A 19,530-nucleotide genomic window follows, 5' to 3' on the forward strand; every position below is an offset into this window, starting at 1 on the left:
TTATATCAGAACTATGAGTTAAGTCACAGAGTACTTTTATACTGTTGGCTATGGCTTGCACAGACTACAGACTGCAGTATTGTAGATACCTGTATTCATTTAAACGAGGTAATTTCAGCCTCAAAAGCAGCCTAGCCAGGAGAGAAGGGGCTGAAAAAAAGCATAGTAACAGGAGTCCATTGTGAATTTTATATTTTGTGTCTATTTAGTTGTTAATTTGCTTGAAGCAATTGAATCAAATGCATTCATTCACAGGTCATGCTGAAGTGTAATTTGAGCTTAAACTATCAAGGATATGCATGGTAGGCCAAATAAAGTTCTCTGACCCTAAACAAAACTTGTTAGCCCACCTACAAACTATACCGATATCGTGCTTCATTTCCAGTAGGAAAGATCCACTCCTAACTTCAAAGTAACAACTTCAGGAGACTTGGAAATAACCATTTCTTCCACTTCCTTTCTTTAATAATGATCAAAATAATATCAGGCATTCGCTAGATTTTTTAAACTAGGTGTGCTCTTGAGCAGCTAAAAATTAGTCCTTGTGACAAAAAGGGTCAGGGTCATGCTCCTGAATGGCACTGGAAGAAACAGTCAAGATTTGGCCTCCTCTAAATATTTTTTTTTTAGACTGATGAAGGTACTTCAGGTTCATAAACCCTAGTCCTGCCTCAATTTATGACTTAATGTCCACCAGTCATACAACCAAAATTCAAGATCCAACATCTCCGGTTGATCATGCAGTTAGGTGCATATTCTTTTGTGTGTGGTGTGAACAAAAGGCAAGTGTCGTGTCATATGATGCAAGCAGCTCCCCACATGGCTCAGTGGCCATACATGCTCCTATAAGCCAAGCAAACTGACGCCAGGTTATGTGAATGGCAAAAACTTCTGGTCCATCACAAAACAGGGTAGCAGGGAATGAGGTGGGTTGCTAGAGCAGTTCATTCGGACTGTGGCCTCTGCCCAGGCCTGGTGGCTCTTTGGAAAGAACAAGGAGTGAACAGAACCTTACCCATGAAAAACAGCTGGACACCATGATCCAGACCATTCTCAACCATGGGATACTACTTATCTCCAAGACCTGAGAAGGTGACACACAAAACAGTGGAAGAAGGAAAAAACCAAAGACCAAAATAAATGAACAGGAAATCCTCACAAAAAATGAACACTTTGCTGTTTGTAAATAAGGAAGTGAAATGAGGAAGGTGATATTTTTCATTAAATCAACACATATATTTTGGGGAAAAAAGGCAAGTTTCCAGTTGCACTGCAACTTCTTCAGATCTGAAAAATGTTTGTGTGTCTAAAAGCTTTTCCATTTTTTCCCAGTATTAGTATCTAGTTAATGAAAGATATTACTTATACCTACAAGCTCTGCCTACTCTAGGCTATGTATCTTTGTTATTTTTTCAAAACGACATTCAACTCATTGTGAAGCTTATTTCTCTATCTCCCTCCTGCCTCAGAAAGGACAGGAAAGCACATGAGGTTAGACAGAAAAGAAACAAATAAAGACCATGTGGGGTTTTTTTTCGTTGAAAGCCATTTAAGAGATTTGAAGGTGGAAGTTGATGATTATGGCATAAAGAAGATTCAGACAGAGCATCTGCTATGCAATGAAATTCAGCTTGCCCCACAACTTTTCAAGCTATTCATCTTGACAGTTCACAGAGCTGTAACAGCACAGTAGTTTTCTACATCAAGCCATTGTCCTAGAAGCTAAGAAGGAAGACAGGATGATGTTCTGTGTCTTGTTAAAATATACACTGGAAGTTCCTAAAAAGCAGCCTCAAAAACAGTTTAATCATCTATAAAATAGCATGGCCGCTTACAGAAGCAGCCCAGCTTTCCCCAGGCAGTTTCCCAGATCAGCTCTCTGACAATTCTTACAATGACCTGTGCCAAAAACACAAGGATCAGGTAGCACAGAGGCAGAGAATAGTGTCTGGGAGTGGGGGGAGGCAAGGCTAGGTCCCCTTCCTGGACAACCAGTGCTGGTGCCAGGGTATGCAAATTCAAAGTATGCATGAAAATGTGCCTTTAGCTCATAATTTTTCTGCTGAAGAGTGGCAATAGGAGCTATTCAACTACAATAAGCAGAGCATGAAGATGTACATCCTTATTTGCATCAAGCACCTGAGATTAGGCTCAGGTCAAGGAATCTTCTTCATGGGGAATTTATATATATCAGTTAGTACATGCACTGACAGAGAAACAGATGAAAATATAAAAAGAAAGACTGAATCTAGCAGTTGGTAAAATGGAACTAACAAACTGCTGGTTTCACAAGTTACACAGAAAAAAACTTTACACAAGGAAATTGATTGATTCAGGGCCTGTTTCAAGACCACTGGAAACAATGGAAGACTATCAAATTGTGTTCACTGGGGTTTGGATCAGTTTTTAGGATTTCTTCCCAGATACAAAACATTCTCTGGTTCTCAAAAAATAGCAAACTGAAGCATGAGGAGATTAAATTACTTGTGCAGGATTACAGGAAAAATCTGCTGTGGAAAATAAAATAAACAAGAAAGGATCTCTAGGTTCATTCCACATGTTAACCACTGAGCCCTGCTCCCACTAATTGCCAGTTACCCACCATTTACTTTCAACAGTGCTTTGTACCTTCACAAGAATACAGATTCCAAGTAGGACTTACATTTTTGTTCACATAAGAGCGATTAACCCTTATGGGAGATCCCTAGTGATAACTACTTTGAAAAGCAGTGCTGCTGAACTGAACAATCCTGCCATAGCCACCATTTTATCATAGGATCACAGAATTATTTGGGTTGGAAGGGATCTTTAAAGACCGTCTAGTCCGGCTCCCCTGCCATGGGCAGGGACACCTTCCACTAGACCAGGCTGCTCAAAGCCCCATCCAACCTGGCCTTGAACACTTCCAGGGATGAGGCATCCACAGCTTCTCTGGGCAACCTGTTCCAGTGTCTCAGCACCCTCATAATAAAAAATTTCTTCCTTATATCTAATCTAAATCTACCTTCTTTCAGTTTAAAATCATTGTCCCTGTACCGACACTATGGGCCTTGGAAAAAAGCCTTTTTCCGTCTTTCTTATAAGCCTCCTTTATATATTGAAAGGCTGCAATAAGGTCTCCCCAGAGCCTTCTCTTCTCCAGGCTGAGCAAATCCAACTGTCTCAGCCATTCTTCATAGCAGAGGTGTTCCAACCCTCTGACCATTTTTGTGTCCCTTCTCTGGACCCATCTAACAGGTCCATATCTGTCTTGTGCTGGGCACCTGAGAAATGGATGCAGTATTCCTGGCAGGATAAAGTAAGCTTTTCATACAAAGGTTCTATTTTTAAACTGCATATCAGCCCCTATTGAAAACAAAGGATGGCCATATACCTCCTACCTACTTTACAGTTTGGCATCTTCAGCAAAGCTCCTCAGTGTAATTCTGCTGTCATGTTGAGAAGTGGTTGCAAAGACAGCAGAGACGAAGCCTTCTTTGCAACAAGGCCGCTGTCTCAGCTCCAGCATTACTGATTTCAAGGAAGTCATGTTCATACCCATCCAGCTGGATGATATGATATGGGAATACAGACCCGCCCACACCCCTCTCTCTAAGAGAATGTAGCGTGCTTCCATTGACACTTACTTGATGATACAGGAGATCTGCGGGATCTAGAAAGCTGGGAGTGTCATGCCAGGAGTCGGTTGTGTTTACTGCAGGATTCACAGTGCAGTGATGAGAGACATGAGCACTGGCCACAATCTGCCCCTGAAGTGCAGCTCCAATCAAGGTCCCAAGCACTTCCATGGTCATTCCTACAGAAACAAGCACAAATGAGCAATGAGGATGAGAACTTGACACCTCCACTGTCTGCAAGCTTGCTCATTTGTCTCACTGAAAAGAAACTTCATAAAACCATATTCTTTTACAGGGAACAAGCAGAAAAAGCAATATCAAGAACAGCAGAACTGGAAGGTCAGTTTTAAGGAAAGAGTTTTGTCATCTATTTTCTGATCAGCTTTTAGAAGCCTCCATGGAAGAGCCTCTTTTATACAAGCTGCATGATGAACACATCCGAGATTAAGAGCCACAAGGGGATAACATAGAAACCCTTCACCTCACGGGCCAGAGTGGAACTACTCTAAAACAGTAAGGCATCCGACACTGTCTCCCATAGCATCCTCACAGGCAAGCTAAAAAAGTGTGGGTTGGATGAGAGGACACTGAGGTGGATCGAGAACTGGCTTAACAACAGAACTCAGAAGGTCGTGATCAACGGCGCAGAGTCTGGATGGAGGCCTGTCACTAGTGGTGTTCCCCAGGGGTCTGTGCTGGGTCCAGTCCTGTTCAACATAGTCATCAATGACCTGGGTGAAGGGACAGAGCGTAACCTCAGCCAGTTCCCTGATGATACCAAGCTGGGAGGAGCAGCTGTTACACCAGAAGGCTGTGCTGTCATCCAACGAGACCTGGACAGGCTGGAGAGCTGGGCCAACGGGAACCTCATGAAATTCAGCAAGAGCAAGGGCAAGGTCCTGCACCTGGGGAGGAACAACCCCATGCACCAGTACAGGCTGAGGCCTGAACTACTGGAAAGTGGCTCTGTTGAGAAGGACCTGGGAGTGCTGGTGGGCAGCAAGGTGACCATGAGCCAGCACCAGGCCCTTGTGGCCAAGAAGGCCAAAGGTGCCCTGGGGTGCATGAAAAAGAGTGTGGCCGGCAGGGCAAGGGAGGTTATCCTCCCCCTCTACTCTGCCCTAGTGAGGCCACATCTGGAGTGCTGTGTCCAGTTTTGGGCCCCCAGTTTAAGAAGGATGTGGAACTGCTTGAGCAAGTCCAGCGGAGAGTTACCAAGATGATGAGGGGACTGGAGCATCTCCCTTATGAGGAAAGGCTGAGAGACTTGGGTTTGTTCATCCTGGAGAAGAGAAGACTGAGGGGGAATTTCATCAATACCTATAAATATCTCAAGGGTGGGTATCAGGATGATAGGACTAGGGTCTTTTCAGTGGTGCCCAATGACAGGCCAAGGGTCAACGGGCACAAGTTGGAACACAGGAGGTTCCACCTCAATATGAGAAAAAACTCTTTCCCTGTGCGGGTGCCAGAGCAGGGGCACCGGCTGCCCAGGGAGGCTGTGGAGTCCCTTCCCTGGAGACATTCACAACCCACCTGGACGCGTTCCTGTGCCCCCTGCTCTGGGTGTGCCTGCTCAGGCAGGGGGATTGGATGAGATGATCTCCAGAGGTCCCTTCCAACCCCTACCATTCTGTCTGTCTGTCTAAATGTTCAATGCCATTTTTCCAAAGCAGGCCCAGGAGCCATAATATCAGACTTTTCATCTCAAGCTTGGCAGTAACTTGTGAAATATTTTTCAAGCCACTTATCTGATCAGACCTCTATGTTCTCCAACTGTAAATTAAAATGATATTTACCTCAGGCTTCTATTTGAAATAATATAGCTGCAAAACTCTTGAAAACAGCAGATACTGTTCTTAACAGCCTAAGGCCACAATCAGGCACAGCAACCTCAGCCTTGGAGAATGATTCAGATTACTAACACTCTGAGCACCATCAGAACAAGGGATCATCTAAAAAAACAACCAACGTCTCAATCTGGGAAAGCAAAGATCTAACTGTGGCCATCCAGCTCATGCTTCATATACTCAGAATCAGTCAACATGGCGGCTAGTTGTTACAGCTCTGTCACAGGTGAGTGGCGAGTAATCCGGGTTCTAGACTCTTCTCACCGTGAGGGATTTCAAGCCTACCACTCCTGTTTCCATGGAATATATCCATACGCAACATCCCCACGTCAGGGAAATAAACTGAATTCCTGTCCTAGCTCCAGAGACTATTTATGCATTTTACATAAAGATCCATAGAGTTGAATACATGAACAGATTATGAACAGAGACCAAGACTCCCTGTTTATAAGGAAATGCTCTTCTCGTTGACCTAAACATCAGACTTTTTTTCTTATTCTCTCTCAGTGGTCCCAGGAGTCCCATGTTCCTTTCTTAGAAGCACCATGGGGGATTTTGAAGGGCCGCTTCCAGAGCAGACGGTGTCCTGGTGGTTATCATGCTCTCCTGGGAAGTGAGAGGTGTTTCAAAATCTCCTAGGTTCAGGTTTGTTTGAGTTCTCTGCTCTGTAACAGTCTCCCTTAGTGACCTTGAACACATGGTTTTTTATGTATCCTTGTAAGGGATAGAAGTACTTCTCCACCTAAGAGGAGGGCAATGCACACAGACTGCGAGGTGTTCAGACACTGCAGTAATAAGGGCCATATGTAATTACAGAAGATCAAGTAAGGAAAAGGAAAGAGCGGCTCCCTAGGAGACTTGGATCATTTAAACCATTGTTAGCATGGTCCCAAACAGAGAATGCTTCTGAATGGAAAATTTGGGGCTTCACGTAACATTAATTTAAACCAATGAGGGGTGAAAAAAACCCCAAACAAACCAACTCTTCTTCCCTAAACTTCACATCCAATCTTACTAGCAGTGTTACAGTTCAGTCCACACACACAAAAACACTGGCAGATGGTGGAAATCCTAACCTCACCCTGATCTGACGTATTTGGTCACAAAGTAGTCTCAGATGGGCCTTGCAGAACATTCAAACTGTTGACTACTCGCTGCAAAGGCAATGCACCTGAAGCACACCTTGCATTCAAAACACCACCTACACATTTATAACCTTTACCGAGGGCTCTAGATCTGCGTTTTACCAAGCACTAGCATAGAATAAAGCTCAGAAGCATCATTAAAAGCAACAGAAATACAGCCATTGTGAAACCTCATTTTCTAAGTAGCAAGAGCTGAGAAACAGGCATATTTCAAAGTTCTTGTGTGCTCAGAATTTATGATGTATTACTTTCCACCTTAGCCAGGAAAGCTGATCTTTCAGGAACCAGGTCATATTTGAAGTTAGTTATCTTTTGCCCAGAATGTAAGTAGGATTTATGTTAAAGCAACTTTGGAATCCCTGGTAGTATTTCTATCATCCATTTATAGTAAGGAGCAGGACAAAATTTACAATAAGCAGTTCTGCTTATCTCCAGTAGAGGGTAATGGATCCTCTGATCCCAGCCTTTTTTTTTTTAAAAGAACACTTCATATTACACAGCTGTTTTTCTTTAAACAGTTGAAGAAATGCCTGAGCAAACAACTACATCCAAGAAAGTCTATCAACAAGAAGAATTCTCTACAAAACCCAAAGAGAGGCAAAAGTGTTTAAATAAAACACCTGTTAAAAAAGAGGGAAAAAAGAGATTCTCGCATAATCATAACCATTTCAAGAAAACTTGACTCCAAACAAATATAATTTCAAAATATACAAAAATACCAACATTTGAAAAGTCAAAACTATGGTTCATTGCACCACCCTAACTTGGCTTAGCAGAACAGCTGTACACTCAAAAGTTAAACCCTTTCTGAACAATAAAATAACACTATAAATGTATAACACCTCTCAGCCATGGAGTTCAACGGCTTTTATGAGCACAAATTTCACATGCCTGTGAAGCCTTGTATGGGACTAGCAGATAGGAAAGTACATTTATTTGGATCACAGCCTCTGAAGACATAAAACCAGACAATAGAAACCACTAGGTACATGGATTTGGTAGAATTTAGGCCAGATGACTCAGAATACAGTCAGTGCCAAAGAATAACACACAACTGTAATCTCCTGCTGTTTAGTCCTGTCCTATGACTGCTAGCCCAGACTTTCTCTTGAGATAGTTGATGATAATGCAAATTACAACTGTTCCATGTGGCCGGAAAGGGACTGGGTTGCTCAGGGGATATTGTATCTAGAATTTCTGACAATTTTTTTAGCACTTCTGGCCATTTTACTGTGCCTCTATGGTCTAGCTTTCAACATACGCAAGCAAGTATGCTGAGAGTTAGAAGGACTAATGGAAGATAAAAGGGCTCTTGCCAGGAAGAGAAAACAGATGCAATAAAAAAATTACAAGTTATTCTAAAGCAACACTGAAGGACAAGTTATGACACAGAAAAGTCTTTCACGTGACATTTGAACACTCTTTTCTCTTTACCTTGCTTAATGCTGGTAGCTGAGAGAGACAGCAGTTAAATAATAAAGAAGGTGTGAGAACAGAGCTGAAGAGAGTAGGAAGGAAAGAAACTGTTCTTGCATTCAATTTATGATCTATACAGGCATCTTGAAAAGATTTTCATTGCACTTTTTTTGGTCTGATCAATTTGCTTCAAAGCAAAATCTTTGTCTGGTTTTGATTCTTGAAGAGCGAGAGATATGGTCTGGAAGCCATCATTCTTTTAATTAATACAGACACAGAGTGCTAGTTACATTACAGTAGGATCTATCCTTAAACTACCTGGGGTATGTTAGAATCAAACAAACACAAAAGAAAAAGATGTATTTCAGTTGCTGTGAACATGTACACAAAATTACTGTCCTTTTTTGGTGGGGTTAACTGTCTTGGTTCTAAGAGCTCTAGATTTTTTTTCAGAGAAGTCAACTAGGAGATTTGAATTTATAACACGAAACACACAAACGTAATGAAATCCAAACAAAATAGAACAAACAATAAAAGAAAATACTCAAAATTGCTTTCAGGACTTCTTTAATTGAATGTTAGACAAGATTAGCACTTAGTTTTTTCCCCTACAAATCACCTTTAAATGAAATCATTATTCCCTATCCTGGCTTGGGTAAGAGTGTTTTTTATTGTTTTGCCTAGCTAGCAATAAACTGAAAAGAGTTTATAGATAATGAGACAATTTGAGACAATAAAACAATGTCTCCTATTTAGCTGGAAAAACTGAACCATTTACAAGACAAAATATTTTTCATCAGATATTAAAAACCTCATATAAAAGTCCAGTTTAGGGACACAAACCATTAGGAGCTTCCTATAGATAAAGAATAATTTTTAAATAAAACTCATCCCTAATCCACATGAGAAAGCCCAGATCACACTCACGGTATGCTGTTGCAGAATCTCTCTCCTTCTGGTCTGTGCTGAGGAACATGGTGAGGGCAGAATATGGTACTTGGAATAACTATGCAAAGAAAGAACATCACTTAGGAAACGTCAGGGTAAATGCTGTATTCCCGTGATATCCAGGAAAATGGTTTAATGAAATTCACTTATTTAGATCATTGTATTTTTTAGCACAAGGACCTGTCTGTTCTTTCTGATATGTAGAGCATATAAGAGGGGAAAAGTATCTTTCATAATACAAATAATAATAAATTACCAAGAGACTTTACCTTAATGCTGTGCTCCTCCAGCTTCCTTGGGAAAACGTCCTTCATAGTTAGGCTATAAAGTACCTAGTGCATTTCTTTGCACTAGGAGACTATCACGTTCCTAGCTTGAGCTAACTAACAGGAAGCAAAGCCATAATGAAGACAATGTAATTTTCCACTTTATGGAAGCCAGAAGACTGTATAAATCCCCCAAATATTTCAAACATCTGTCTCACTATGTAATTCCAGGAGATAACTGTGAAATTTACTTTTCTTCAGCACCATTTTGCCACACACTCCTTACTTTGAGTTAAGAATAGGTAGAAACACCCAATTGCTATGTCCATGCACTGACAAAAAGGTAGGTGAGGAGTGTTGCTTGTTTGTTTTTACAGCACTGTATCTAGCATGCCATTGTTACCTTGCTGTAAAATCTTGACAGAAATAATGCACTGGTAATATCTGTTGCAATGCTGGGTAAATAAGCCCCACTTCTACCGCAGGAGAGGCCTTATCTCCAGTAGCACTTAATTGAAAAATACATTGAACATCAAAGGCTTCACCTTTTGGACGGTTGTGATGTGAGTGGGACCCTGTCCTTATAGTGTTGAACTAAAATAAAAATCACTTCTGCTGTGGTTTAGCCCCAGCCAACAACTCAGCCCCACACAGCCACTCACCCACTCCCCCACAACAGCAGGATGGGAGAGAGAATCAGAAGGGTAAAAGTAAGAAAACTCATGGATCAAGATAAAGACAGTTTAATAGGTAAAGCAAAGCTGTGAACGTAAGCAAAGCAAAACAAGGAATTCATGCACTATTTCCCATCAGCACGCAGGTGTTCAGCCATCTCCAGGAAAGCAGGGCTCCATCATGCGTAATGGTTACTTGGGAAGACAAACGTTCTAACTTCAAATGTGCCCCTCTTCCTTCTTCTTCCCCCAGCTTTATATGGCTGAGCGTGACATCATACGGTGTGGAATAACCCTTGGGTCAGTTGGGGTCAGCTGTCTCAGCCGTGTCCCCTCCCAACCCCTTGTGCTTCCCCAGCCAGCTCGCTGGTGGGAAGTGTGAGAGGCAGAAAAGGCCTTGAATCTGTCTTGCTCTGCTCGGCAATAATGAAAATATCCCAGTGTCATCAACACTGTTTCCAGCACAAATCCAAAACACAGCCCCATACTAGCTACTGTGAAGAAAATTAACTCTATCCCAGCCAAAACCAGCACAACTTCTAAAATCTTGGGACAACATATTGGCCAAACTCTCAGACTATTGTAAAATGGAAGTGGGACATGAACTTGCTTGAACAGTCAAGTTCTCTGTGGTGTTTCCACATGCGACACCACAGAGATCTGTATCCAGGCACACTAAGTCTCGCAATCCACATCCTACTCTGTTCATACAAAATGTGTTTCTGTTCACCGCCATCAAACATGGCAAGTATATACGTTTTCAAAGCTCTGCCATGGAAAATCTGTGGTTTTCCTTCAAAAGAAAGAGGGAAGAAAATTATTTTAAGCCATTATGAATGTCTTCTGGACCATCTTTCTCCAGAGGAAACAAAGGACCTAAGGAAACATTCCAGCCTAACACAGGAATACAGAATTCCCAGATCCAACAAATCTGTAAACAGGAGAAAAGCCAAAGTCAAACAAGAAACACAAATATTTTAAACGTCTGGGAACCACTTTTTCTAAATGTGATCCAGTGAAATTCAATCAGCCAAGATACACCCTGCCAAACTGCAGTGCAGCTGTCTCACTTCCAGTCGTAATCTCTGGTGTGGTGCTGCTTTGCACGGAATATTCCTTGTTTCACTTTGATATTGGCTACAAGGCAAAACAGGATGGTGCAACCCCTACATGTACAGTATGGAATGTGTCAGAGAAGTTCTTCGGGATCCACTGAAATTATGGCTTCTGCATAAAAATTGCAAGTTCTGGGCTGTATTAAAGAAATTCATGTGCTCAAACTCTTCTATCCAGGCATAAATATAATGATGACTACTATTAGTAGTAATTCAGCTCTGGTATCCTGACTTTTAATTGCCTTCTAGCTTGAGCCAAAACACCCAGAACTAGAGCCATAAGCCTACTTGGTCTCCTAATCTGGTCCTGAAAATAGAAGTTATGAGAAGTTAGATGTCTACCTGGAATTAAGAATCCAAATTTATCTCTGGATCTATACAAAAATGAGCTGAGTATCTAGGGCACTGCCAAGGAAAGTGACTGGAGGAAATCTGTCTGAATTAGCAGGGCATTTGCCAGAGAAGGCAGTGACAGAAACCATCAACCAGCAAAGAGTTTCATAAAAGGACATCTGCTTATCCCTTAAACTCACTAGAAGGTGAAACCAAATTTAAAGTTCTGTTAAATCTCAGTTTACTAAATTTGAATGCATTAACATAGACAGAAAAAAAGCAAGTTACTGCTGAAAATATCATGACCTCTAACCTACTCACTGTGGTCAGTGCTTGGAAAAGGCAGTAGAACGTCAGGTACCATGCGACTCTTCCCGACAGAAAAGGAGGCAGGTACCACATAAAAAAATAGGACACTATTGTGAAGGGTGTACATGCCAGCATCCTGCAAAGAAGATTAACACATGTCAACAATCTCAATGTAATGACAGCAAAGCACATTAAAATTTCCCACTAATAATTAATACAATGCGATTTATTTTACATGCGGTTTTTCTAACTACAGTAATGCCATGTTTTTAAGTATTGAATGTTAGCATGCATTAAATGCACAGATTAATAATCAATGTATACAAGTACTTCCATAAAATGGAAAAAACCCCAGCAAATCTGAAGGAGAAGAGCTATACTTAAGTTAACATCCCACTCAGAACAGACACAGTTTCCTTGCACAGCATACCTATTTTGCCACTCCTTAGTGCATGTCTCAGACTACACATTTATTAGAAAGAACCACTGAAAACTAAGCTCTATTGTCACATGTCTTCACACACTTCTGCAATTTTTACATGAGCCCACTTATTACCAAGGATTCCCTCCTCCAATTTTAATGCCTTCAGTTTTCCTTTCACCTTACTGTCTTCACTGCTACTTACAGCAAGTGCAAATATGTTTATATACTTAAAAATGCTGAAAAAAGCATGAAAGGTAATGGACAGCCCACTGCAAAAGTCCCTACGGTCTGTATCTACTTGGGTAGACAATAATTTGCTCCATTTAACTCAACAGCAAAACTCCTAATCACTTAAAAAACAAAAGGATCACTGGTCAGGAAGGTGGCTTAAAAAAAAGAACCACAGAAACTTAAATTCCAGACCATTAGCCAGCAATTAATTACATTAATCTAAAAATTATTTCAGGCAAACAATGCTTGTCAAACACCATGATATGGAAGAAGTGGCCAGATGCTATTATTTCCTAAAAGTCTGAGCTGCAGCAGTATCAGGGCCCTCCTGTATTCTTGTAAATCAGGCATTAAACAATGTAATTAGATGACCAAGATCCCAACAATAAATACGCAAACACGCAAAAGAGAAAACAGATTAATCCCTTCACAACAGCACTCCTGACATTGGGGGTCAGCTGATTATTTTGCAATCGTGAACTGAAAACCTGGAATACAAAAGAGTAACATGGGTAAATAGTTTAGTAAAACAATGGCTTTCCCACACTGCTCTTTGGGACGGACAGCATCACTGGGAGCTGAGCATTTACAAGGAAAGTGCCAGGTTCTGGTGTTCTCTGTCCGTCCAGTCCCCAGGCCACAGTTGGTCAGCAACGGAAAACACAAATAAGGGTAAAATCCTAACACATCTCAGGGAATCTACCTTCCTCTCCAAAAGCGTGAGCTCTTCCAAGACTGGTGTCCAGACAGAGTCACCACAGTAAAATATTTTCGTAGTCAATTTTCCTGCAACTTTTCAGCAACGACCTTCTTTGTATTCTTCCCACCTTCCATCTTCTTCCCACATTTTCCTTTCCTTATTAATGTCAGTGAGTTTTCAGAGCCTTACTGAAGTTGCTGAATATCTGATTGTCTACTGTTATCTCCTCTGACAAAATATTTGACCAGGTTTGCGTATTTCAAGTCAATGTCTGCTTATGCCTTTTAAACACATTGCATAAAAGAGATCAAAAGTGGTTGGTGAATTTTTTTTTATATTGAGTACAGTATTAAACTATAGCTAAACATTCACCTTCTTTACTAATGTTCTTGCTTTGCTGGCAAGCTTTTCTAACTGAGCCAATTCCATTGCTTCACTCTAGATATTTAAGAAGTCAGAATAATTTCAAAATACTGAAGTACTTTTAAGCTCATGGAAGACAATTTTTGCTCTGTATAAATATGGTGTGACCTCCAAAGTGTAGGAACAAAATCCCTGTGAAAAAACAATACCATTACCAAAAAAACAGACAAAATCTTTCTGGAAAGAAAGCAGCTGTTTGATGAAGACATATTAAAGGTTGGATTAGGCAAGCACTTTTCCTGTAAGAAGTGCAAGTTGTACAGTAGTTGGTTTACAGTGCAAAAGGCTGATCAATTCGTGTTTGCGCTAGGATGGGAGCTGTTCTAACGTTGATATAATACTGACACTAAACACACGTATTTGCAGTATTTTCAGAGAACTGAAAAAGGCATCAGAATACATCTAATGCCACTTGTATAAAAACATCATTATTTTCTTTTTGAATAACTTTGTTACTTGGTTAATTCAGCGCTCATTAAAAAGCACTCCATTTACCTGGCCACAAACCAAATCCTGAAAAGAGAAACAGCAGCAAGCTCCTTTTTCCACACGGGGCTCTTGACAAAACCTCAGCTTGGACCTGAAGGCCCTGTTCCTGTTGGGGCCAAGAGCAGCCGATCTCAGCCTTGTTCCCACCGTACTTGCCTTCTATTCTTTGTCAGATGTAAGCTGCCGACAGACAAGTTTCTGTGGCCCTAAAAGCGTTTGACATCAAGAGAACCACCAGCTAAACAAATGGGCTTATTTTCCATGAAAATTCAACTTCTTTGCTCAGGATACCACATTTACTCCTAGGTTTTTGTTGTGAATAAAGTTTGGGGGTTATATTAATTAAAAATTCATAATTCATGCAAAATACCAGTTCTTTCCACTTTTCTACTTCCCACCTGTCAATCTCTTTCCTATATGAGCAACATTCATTCTCCTAAAATCTCCTTATAGCACATGGGCAGCACACATACTAGTGTACTAGCTAAAGTGCATACAAGGGATAAGTTTGTCAGTGAAATATCACACTGTCCCCATAGAAATACTGATCAAAATCTCACAGCATCTCATTCATTATAAAAGCATGATGATTTTTTTAATTAGGTATTTGATTATGGGGATGTAAGAGAAGCAGGACCAGAATGACGGTTGTAAGGAGGAACATAACAGAGTGTCAGGCAGCGCTGGCCACTGAGCCCTTCAATGCCATGGTGTCACATCTGTTCCACATGTAAGCACACACCCTTTACTGAATTGAAAGGCCTAGGGAATTAAAGTTAACGGAGCTCCTGGAAGGCTGATGTGAGAACTGAAGGCACACTAGGACACAAGTAGAAACAAGTTCCAACTTTGTGGAGGAGTGAAGCCAAACTAAAGGAGTCCAGACAAAGTTGAAAATTCAACCACAAATTCAAGAAAGTTTTAGATAGGAACTTCCGGTTTTGTTAACAACACAGTGTTTGGCTTTATTTATTTGTGTCTCCAGAGGTAGAAAATCTCTTCTATGTTTTCATGGGTGAACATGTTAAAGGGAAATAGATGACATGACATTTTTTCTTTTTGATATATATAGAATGAACACAATCACTGTTGTCTGGGAACCAGGCAAAGAAAAATTATTCTAATTCAATGATGTGACTGTATGATCACAACACACACAGAGTATTCATAAATAAATTTATATGTAAACATATGTACACATTCATGCTTACCAAGGCATAAGCCGGCCAATTTTCGTCCATCTACTTTTGCTAATAAAAAAGCCAGCAACAGGATCAGTAACTGCACCTGAGGCTTTTCCAATGAACAGCACCAGAGAGGCATGAAACGGAGTAATCTGAAAGTACAGACAGAATACTATAAACAAGAGCTATTGTTTCACAATACAATGAGACAGAATAAAGCAAATTTCCAGAAATAAACCTCAGTGTTTTAAAGAATAGTGGTAGCTCATTTACAAAACATGTCTGCTGCTATCATACAAATTACTATTGGTTACCTGTAGCAAACAAGTGAGGCACCATGCAAGAAGGGATTAGAGGTGAAAAGTGCGAGGAAGGAGAGTTTATGAATGTGTTTAGAACTAGGAAAGAGTCAGATAAACAAGGACTTCTGTCTCCTGTTTGACTTAGTCATAAAACCTGACCGAGTTCCTCTGTAATTATCCCCTCACTTTGTGCCCCACACAGCCCCATTTGCCCATATCTTTATCTTGACCTGATCTAGAAAAAAAGTAGAGGGAGCTGTGTACATGCATTCATGTGTTTTAATCTCTTGAGATTACCGACAAGGCTGCCAACAGGTGGCATGTGGCTGTGGTTTGTAGCACAGCAGACTTTAACCACTCAGAACTGAACTGTGACAACTGAATGGCATAAGGTGCATCTGTTCAAATCAAAGTTGCCAGGACATGTCCAACAATCTCACTTGAAAAATGGTCACTGATTACATAAGAAAAACCTTTGAAGTTAACCCAGGAGCACCATACCGAAGTGCTTATTTAGAAATAGAATTTATCCCAGGCAACATAGTTATTTTCCGCATATGTCTGTAAGAGAACTTAGGAATTCATTATCACACAATGGTTAAAAAAGGTCGGGGGAGAAAAAGAGAGCGAGAAACTGCTGAAACAACCTGTGGGGCTTAAACAGCGACAGCAGACAAAAACCCTCCACCTATATGCTTCTTCATGCTATCAGTGCTCCAACCTAGCAGGAAGCCTGCTGAACGCAGCTGATACACCACCAAGCTTGAGCTAGTGACCCCTGCTTTTCTGCAGAACTTATCACCTCTAGGCAGCATCACACAGCTTCCAGCTGGTGCAGGTCCCTGGCCTACAGAATTTGCTGTATGTATTCCCTCAGAGGTGAAAGAAGCAATGCTCTCTGAGATGTCCTGGATGACCTTTGCAAAAGGCAGGTGCTATATGCTTTTGCTGAATTTTAGCCCAAATTAGTTGAAATTGCAGGGGCAGCCAATCATCCTGACACCACCAGCCCCAAGACACATACTCCACCCTAGAAAAACTGTCAACAAGGAAGGACTGGGAATGGTAGCCTCCAGCAGGTAATGACAGTGGCTTTCCAAGCATCCTGTTGCTGCAGTGCAGGACAAGGCTGGGATGGGCATTGGGCTGTGTCCCACAGCAGTTTGCTGATGTTCATCTCATCCACCTTCACTGACCTGAATCCTCCCACAGCTTGGGTGGCAAGAAACCCACTGACCACAAGGAAGACTTGCCATTGGGGCTGCACTGGAGCTGCTCACAACTCACTACTGCTTCTGAAGAGACAGGTCAGCCAAACAAGAACAAGTCAGCAGTCAGAAGGATAGAGGTGTTGAAATACTGCAGTGACAAGGGACACGGAGACAGAAAGCTTCAAATTATGTGGGTTTTGCATTGGTATTTTGTTCAGGTAATGTGAATAGACAGAAAGGAAGAGGATACTACATAAACAGAAGTGGAAGAAAGCCTTGAGGAAAATTAAAACCCCTCTTATGTTAGGAGTGGAGTCTGCATAGTCACCCTGTCTTCATCATCGGTAGGGGCTTGGCTGCATTTTCTTCGCCCCTAAATTGAGACAGTGTCCATGAGCACCAATGCCAGAAACTTCTCAGTGTTAATAAAATACAGGATAAAATACGCTCAAGTCACCCATCTCAAAAGGAATAAAGACCAGGAACCTATTATCAGAGGTTTTGGTGTTTTCTAGTAATTTGTGGTGGTTCGGAGTTACATTTATATGTCTGTAGCTTATACACGTAATTTAGGTGGGACACAGAATTCAAAAGGAAAACCCGCAAGCTACAGGAAGTGAATACGAGTGTAATTTTCTTAGAAAGGATAGAGATTATGTATGAAAGATTACACCTAGCAAGCTTCCCAATCTCTGAAAGAGCAAAAACAGTTCTGCCCTCTTAAGTGGGCAAGAATCAAATCCAGCTAGTGACTATAAAATTACATGCTCTCACCTGAAAATGTGTGGAAAAAAACATAGGATTTCAGAGCTGTTTGTCAGGCCTTGAGATAAATCCTGTCCCTGCAGGATTACTTCAGCGAAAACTAAATCATCAAGGAACAAATAATTATGTCCCCTAATGAAGTAGTAAGTGTATAATTACAAACACTAGGCAAAATGATGGGGTTTCAATAGCAGCTTGTTAACAAAATAGTTACTATTATGTCATTTATTTAGGTAGTGCCCAAAGATGCAGGAATGGGACCCCAGCTTTCTGGATACTGTACACAAACAGATAAAGAAATGAACAGTTCCTAGCTTCAAGGATTTTCAATTTCTGTGATAAGCAGAAGGTGGGGAAATTGCCATACTTATAAGCACCCTGAGAAAGTTGTATTGGTGTCTTTCTCAGTTAGTTCATGCTTCGTCATCTCCAATGGCTTGTATTGCCATCCTTGATATAAGTGTGAAACAACTGTAGTCAGAGCTGAATCCACCTCCCTGGTGCACCTCCAAGTTGCCTGTTCTACCTCCAGCTCCTCAGACTCCATGCCATCCACTTGCCATCTTTAACACTGCTGTCCTAAACTGGCCCCTTTTCTAGATCTTGTGACTTTGCTCTCAACAAGACACTCAAGATCTCAGTTTTACATGCCAGTCTTATTGTGTTGCCAATTTTACCAGGTAAGTCACGTCTCAGCTTCAGATATCAGACTTTTATAGGAAAACCATAAACTCAATCTTTTGGACACCTCCACTCCCCCAGTCCTGACATCCTCTCTTTCGATATCTTAAACAGCAAATGGATGATGATATCTGATCCAGAACCTCCTGTTCTTTCCAGCAAATGAAAACAGTCAGTGCCGAAAGCCACTCATTTAGTTTCAGCTACAGCTGTTCTCATGGTCCCTGCAATTCGGCCACATGTCCTTAAAATCCTTTTTTCTATGTTATAATACTTGATCTGTCCCACCTAGTTGCCATACAGACATACAAGACAATACAAACAGTAAAAAATGCCTACGGATTGATATTTTTTTGCTTCTCTGCTGTCCTGAAATCCAGCTGGAACAGCTGAAAGTCAGATGAATGGGATGACTCCTACTGCTTTGTTTTACCAGGTCTGCTTCTGCACCAGAGAGCTACAGACTGGAAGCAAAGAACCTTCAGGAAAGATAACTCAGCTTTCTTTGCAAAGAAATTATTCTAGACAAACCAAATAAAATCTATGTGAAGGTATGTTGACTACTTGAAGCAACTGCAGTGATCTTTAACTAAACCAAATGAACAAAACTTCACAACCTCAACATGGTGCTATTAATGTTTCACACATCTCATATCTTACGCTCTGACTCTTAACACAAAGAACGGCTTTTTCTTGTGTCTGCAAGTGTGTGAGCTCTACAGTGCCTAAAGTTCTACTAATGATCCCAAACTAAAAGCAAACAATGGCCGCTTCAAGACAGAAAGGAAACTAGTGAAAAAAAAAGAAAAAAAATATTTCTGGACAAGTTTATGCACTTCCCAGGATGCTGAGCATCTAGAGGGCATGATAACTAGACAATTCAAAAGCTTTATTAGCTCATTCACCTTTTATCATTCCAGGGACATTGTTGACAATATCAGAGTTGAAGAAAGAAATAGTCTTTATGTAAAGGTTTCTTGTGCTACTTACATGGGCTATATCTAGCAGGTAGATCTGTAGGAAGAAAGCAGAAGCACTCCCTGCCACTTGATTTGGGGCACCTCCTATTGCATAGCATAATTTGCGGCAAATCGAGAGCCTGTATTCCTGTTTGAGATGAAGCAGAACAAACGATGAGAAAAGCAAGGTACAAAAATTAACACTACAGAGTCATAAGATCTAAGGTTAACACCAAATTCAGGAATTCGACCAATAAATCCATATGCCCTTAACCCCTCATTTTGTTTTAATTTTTGACAGTTGTTTTCCTTAATTCAGCCCCTAAAAAACAGATTCCAGTGTTCCTACAAGGAATTTGGGCTTACCCACCTGTTTCTTGCAAGCTATTGAAAAACAAGTCTACAAACAAGCAAGAAGGAGCAAAGAAGTGCACATGTTGTTACACTATTTTCTGAGCTTAGTTTTGAGTGTTTCCGATTTTTTTAAG

At 41.0% G+C, this 19,530-nt stretch overlaps 1 protein-coding gene across 4 annotated transcripts in view; it reads right to left on the reverse strand.

The window, feature by feature from the left end:
* Nucleotides 1-19,530, reverse strand: part of MFSD2B (MFSD2 lysolipid transporter B, sphingolipid) — a 42,120-nt gene that overhangs the window by 17,424 nt on the left and 5,166 nt on the right. For all 4 annotated transcript variants that reach the window (XR_012659482.1, XM_075086702.1, XM_075086700.1 and 1 more), the window contains exons 2-6: nucleotides 19,074-19,190; nucleotides 15,152-15,276; nucleotides 11,686-11,809; nucleotides 8,956-9,034; nucleotides 3,627-3,796 (exon numbers count right to left, since the gene is read on the reverse strand). Coding sequence is in view for 3 of the 4 variants with exons in the window: in XM_075086702.1 (XP_074942803.1) it covers nucleotides 3,627-3,796; nucleotides 8,956-9,034; nucleotides 11,686-11,809; nucleotides 15,152-15,276; nucleotides 19,074-19,190 (615 nt within the window). In the remaining variant the exon portion in view is untranslated. The remainder of the gene's footprint in view (nucleotides 1-3,626; nucleotides 3,797-8,955; nucleotides 9,035-11,685; nucleotides 11,810-15,151; nucleotides 15,277-19,073; nucleotides 19,191-19,530) is intronic.

This window comes from Phalacrocorax aristotelis, chromosome 3, assembly GCF_949628215.1.
Source record: "Phalacrocorax aristotelis chromosome 3, bGulAri2.1, whole genome shotgun sequence".
Classification (NCBI taxonomy): domain Eukaryota; kingdom Metazoa; phylum Chordata; class Aves; order Suliformes; family Phalacrocoracidae; genus Phalacrocorax; species Phalacrocorax aristotelis.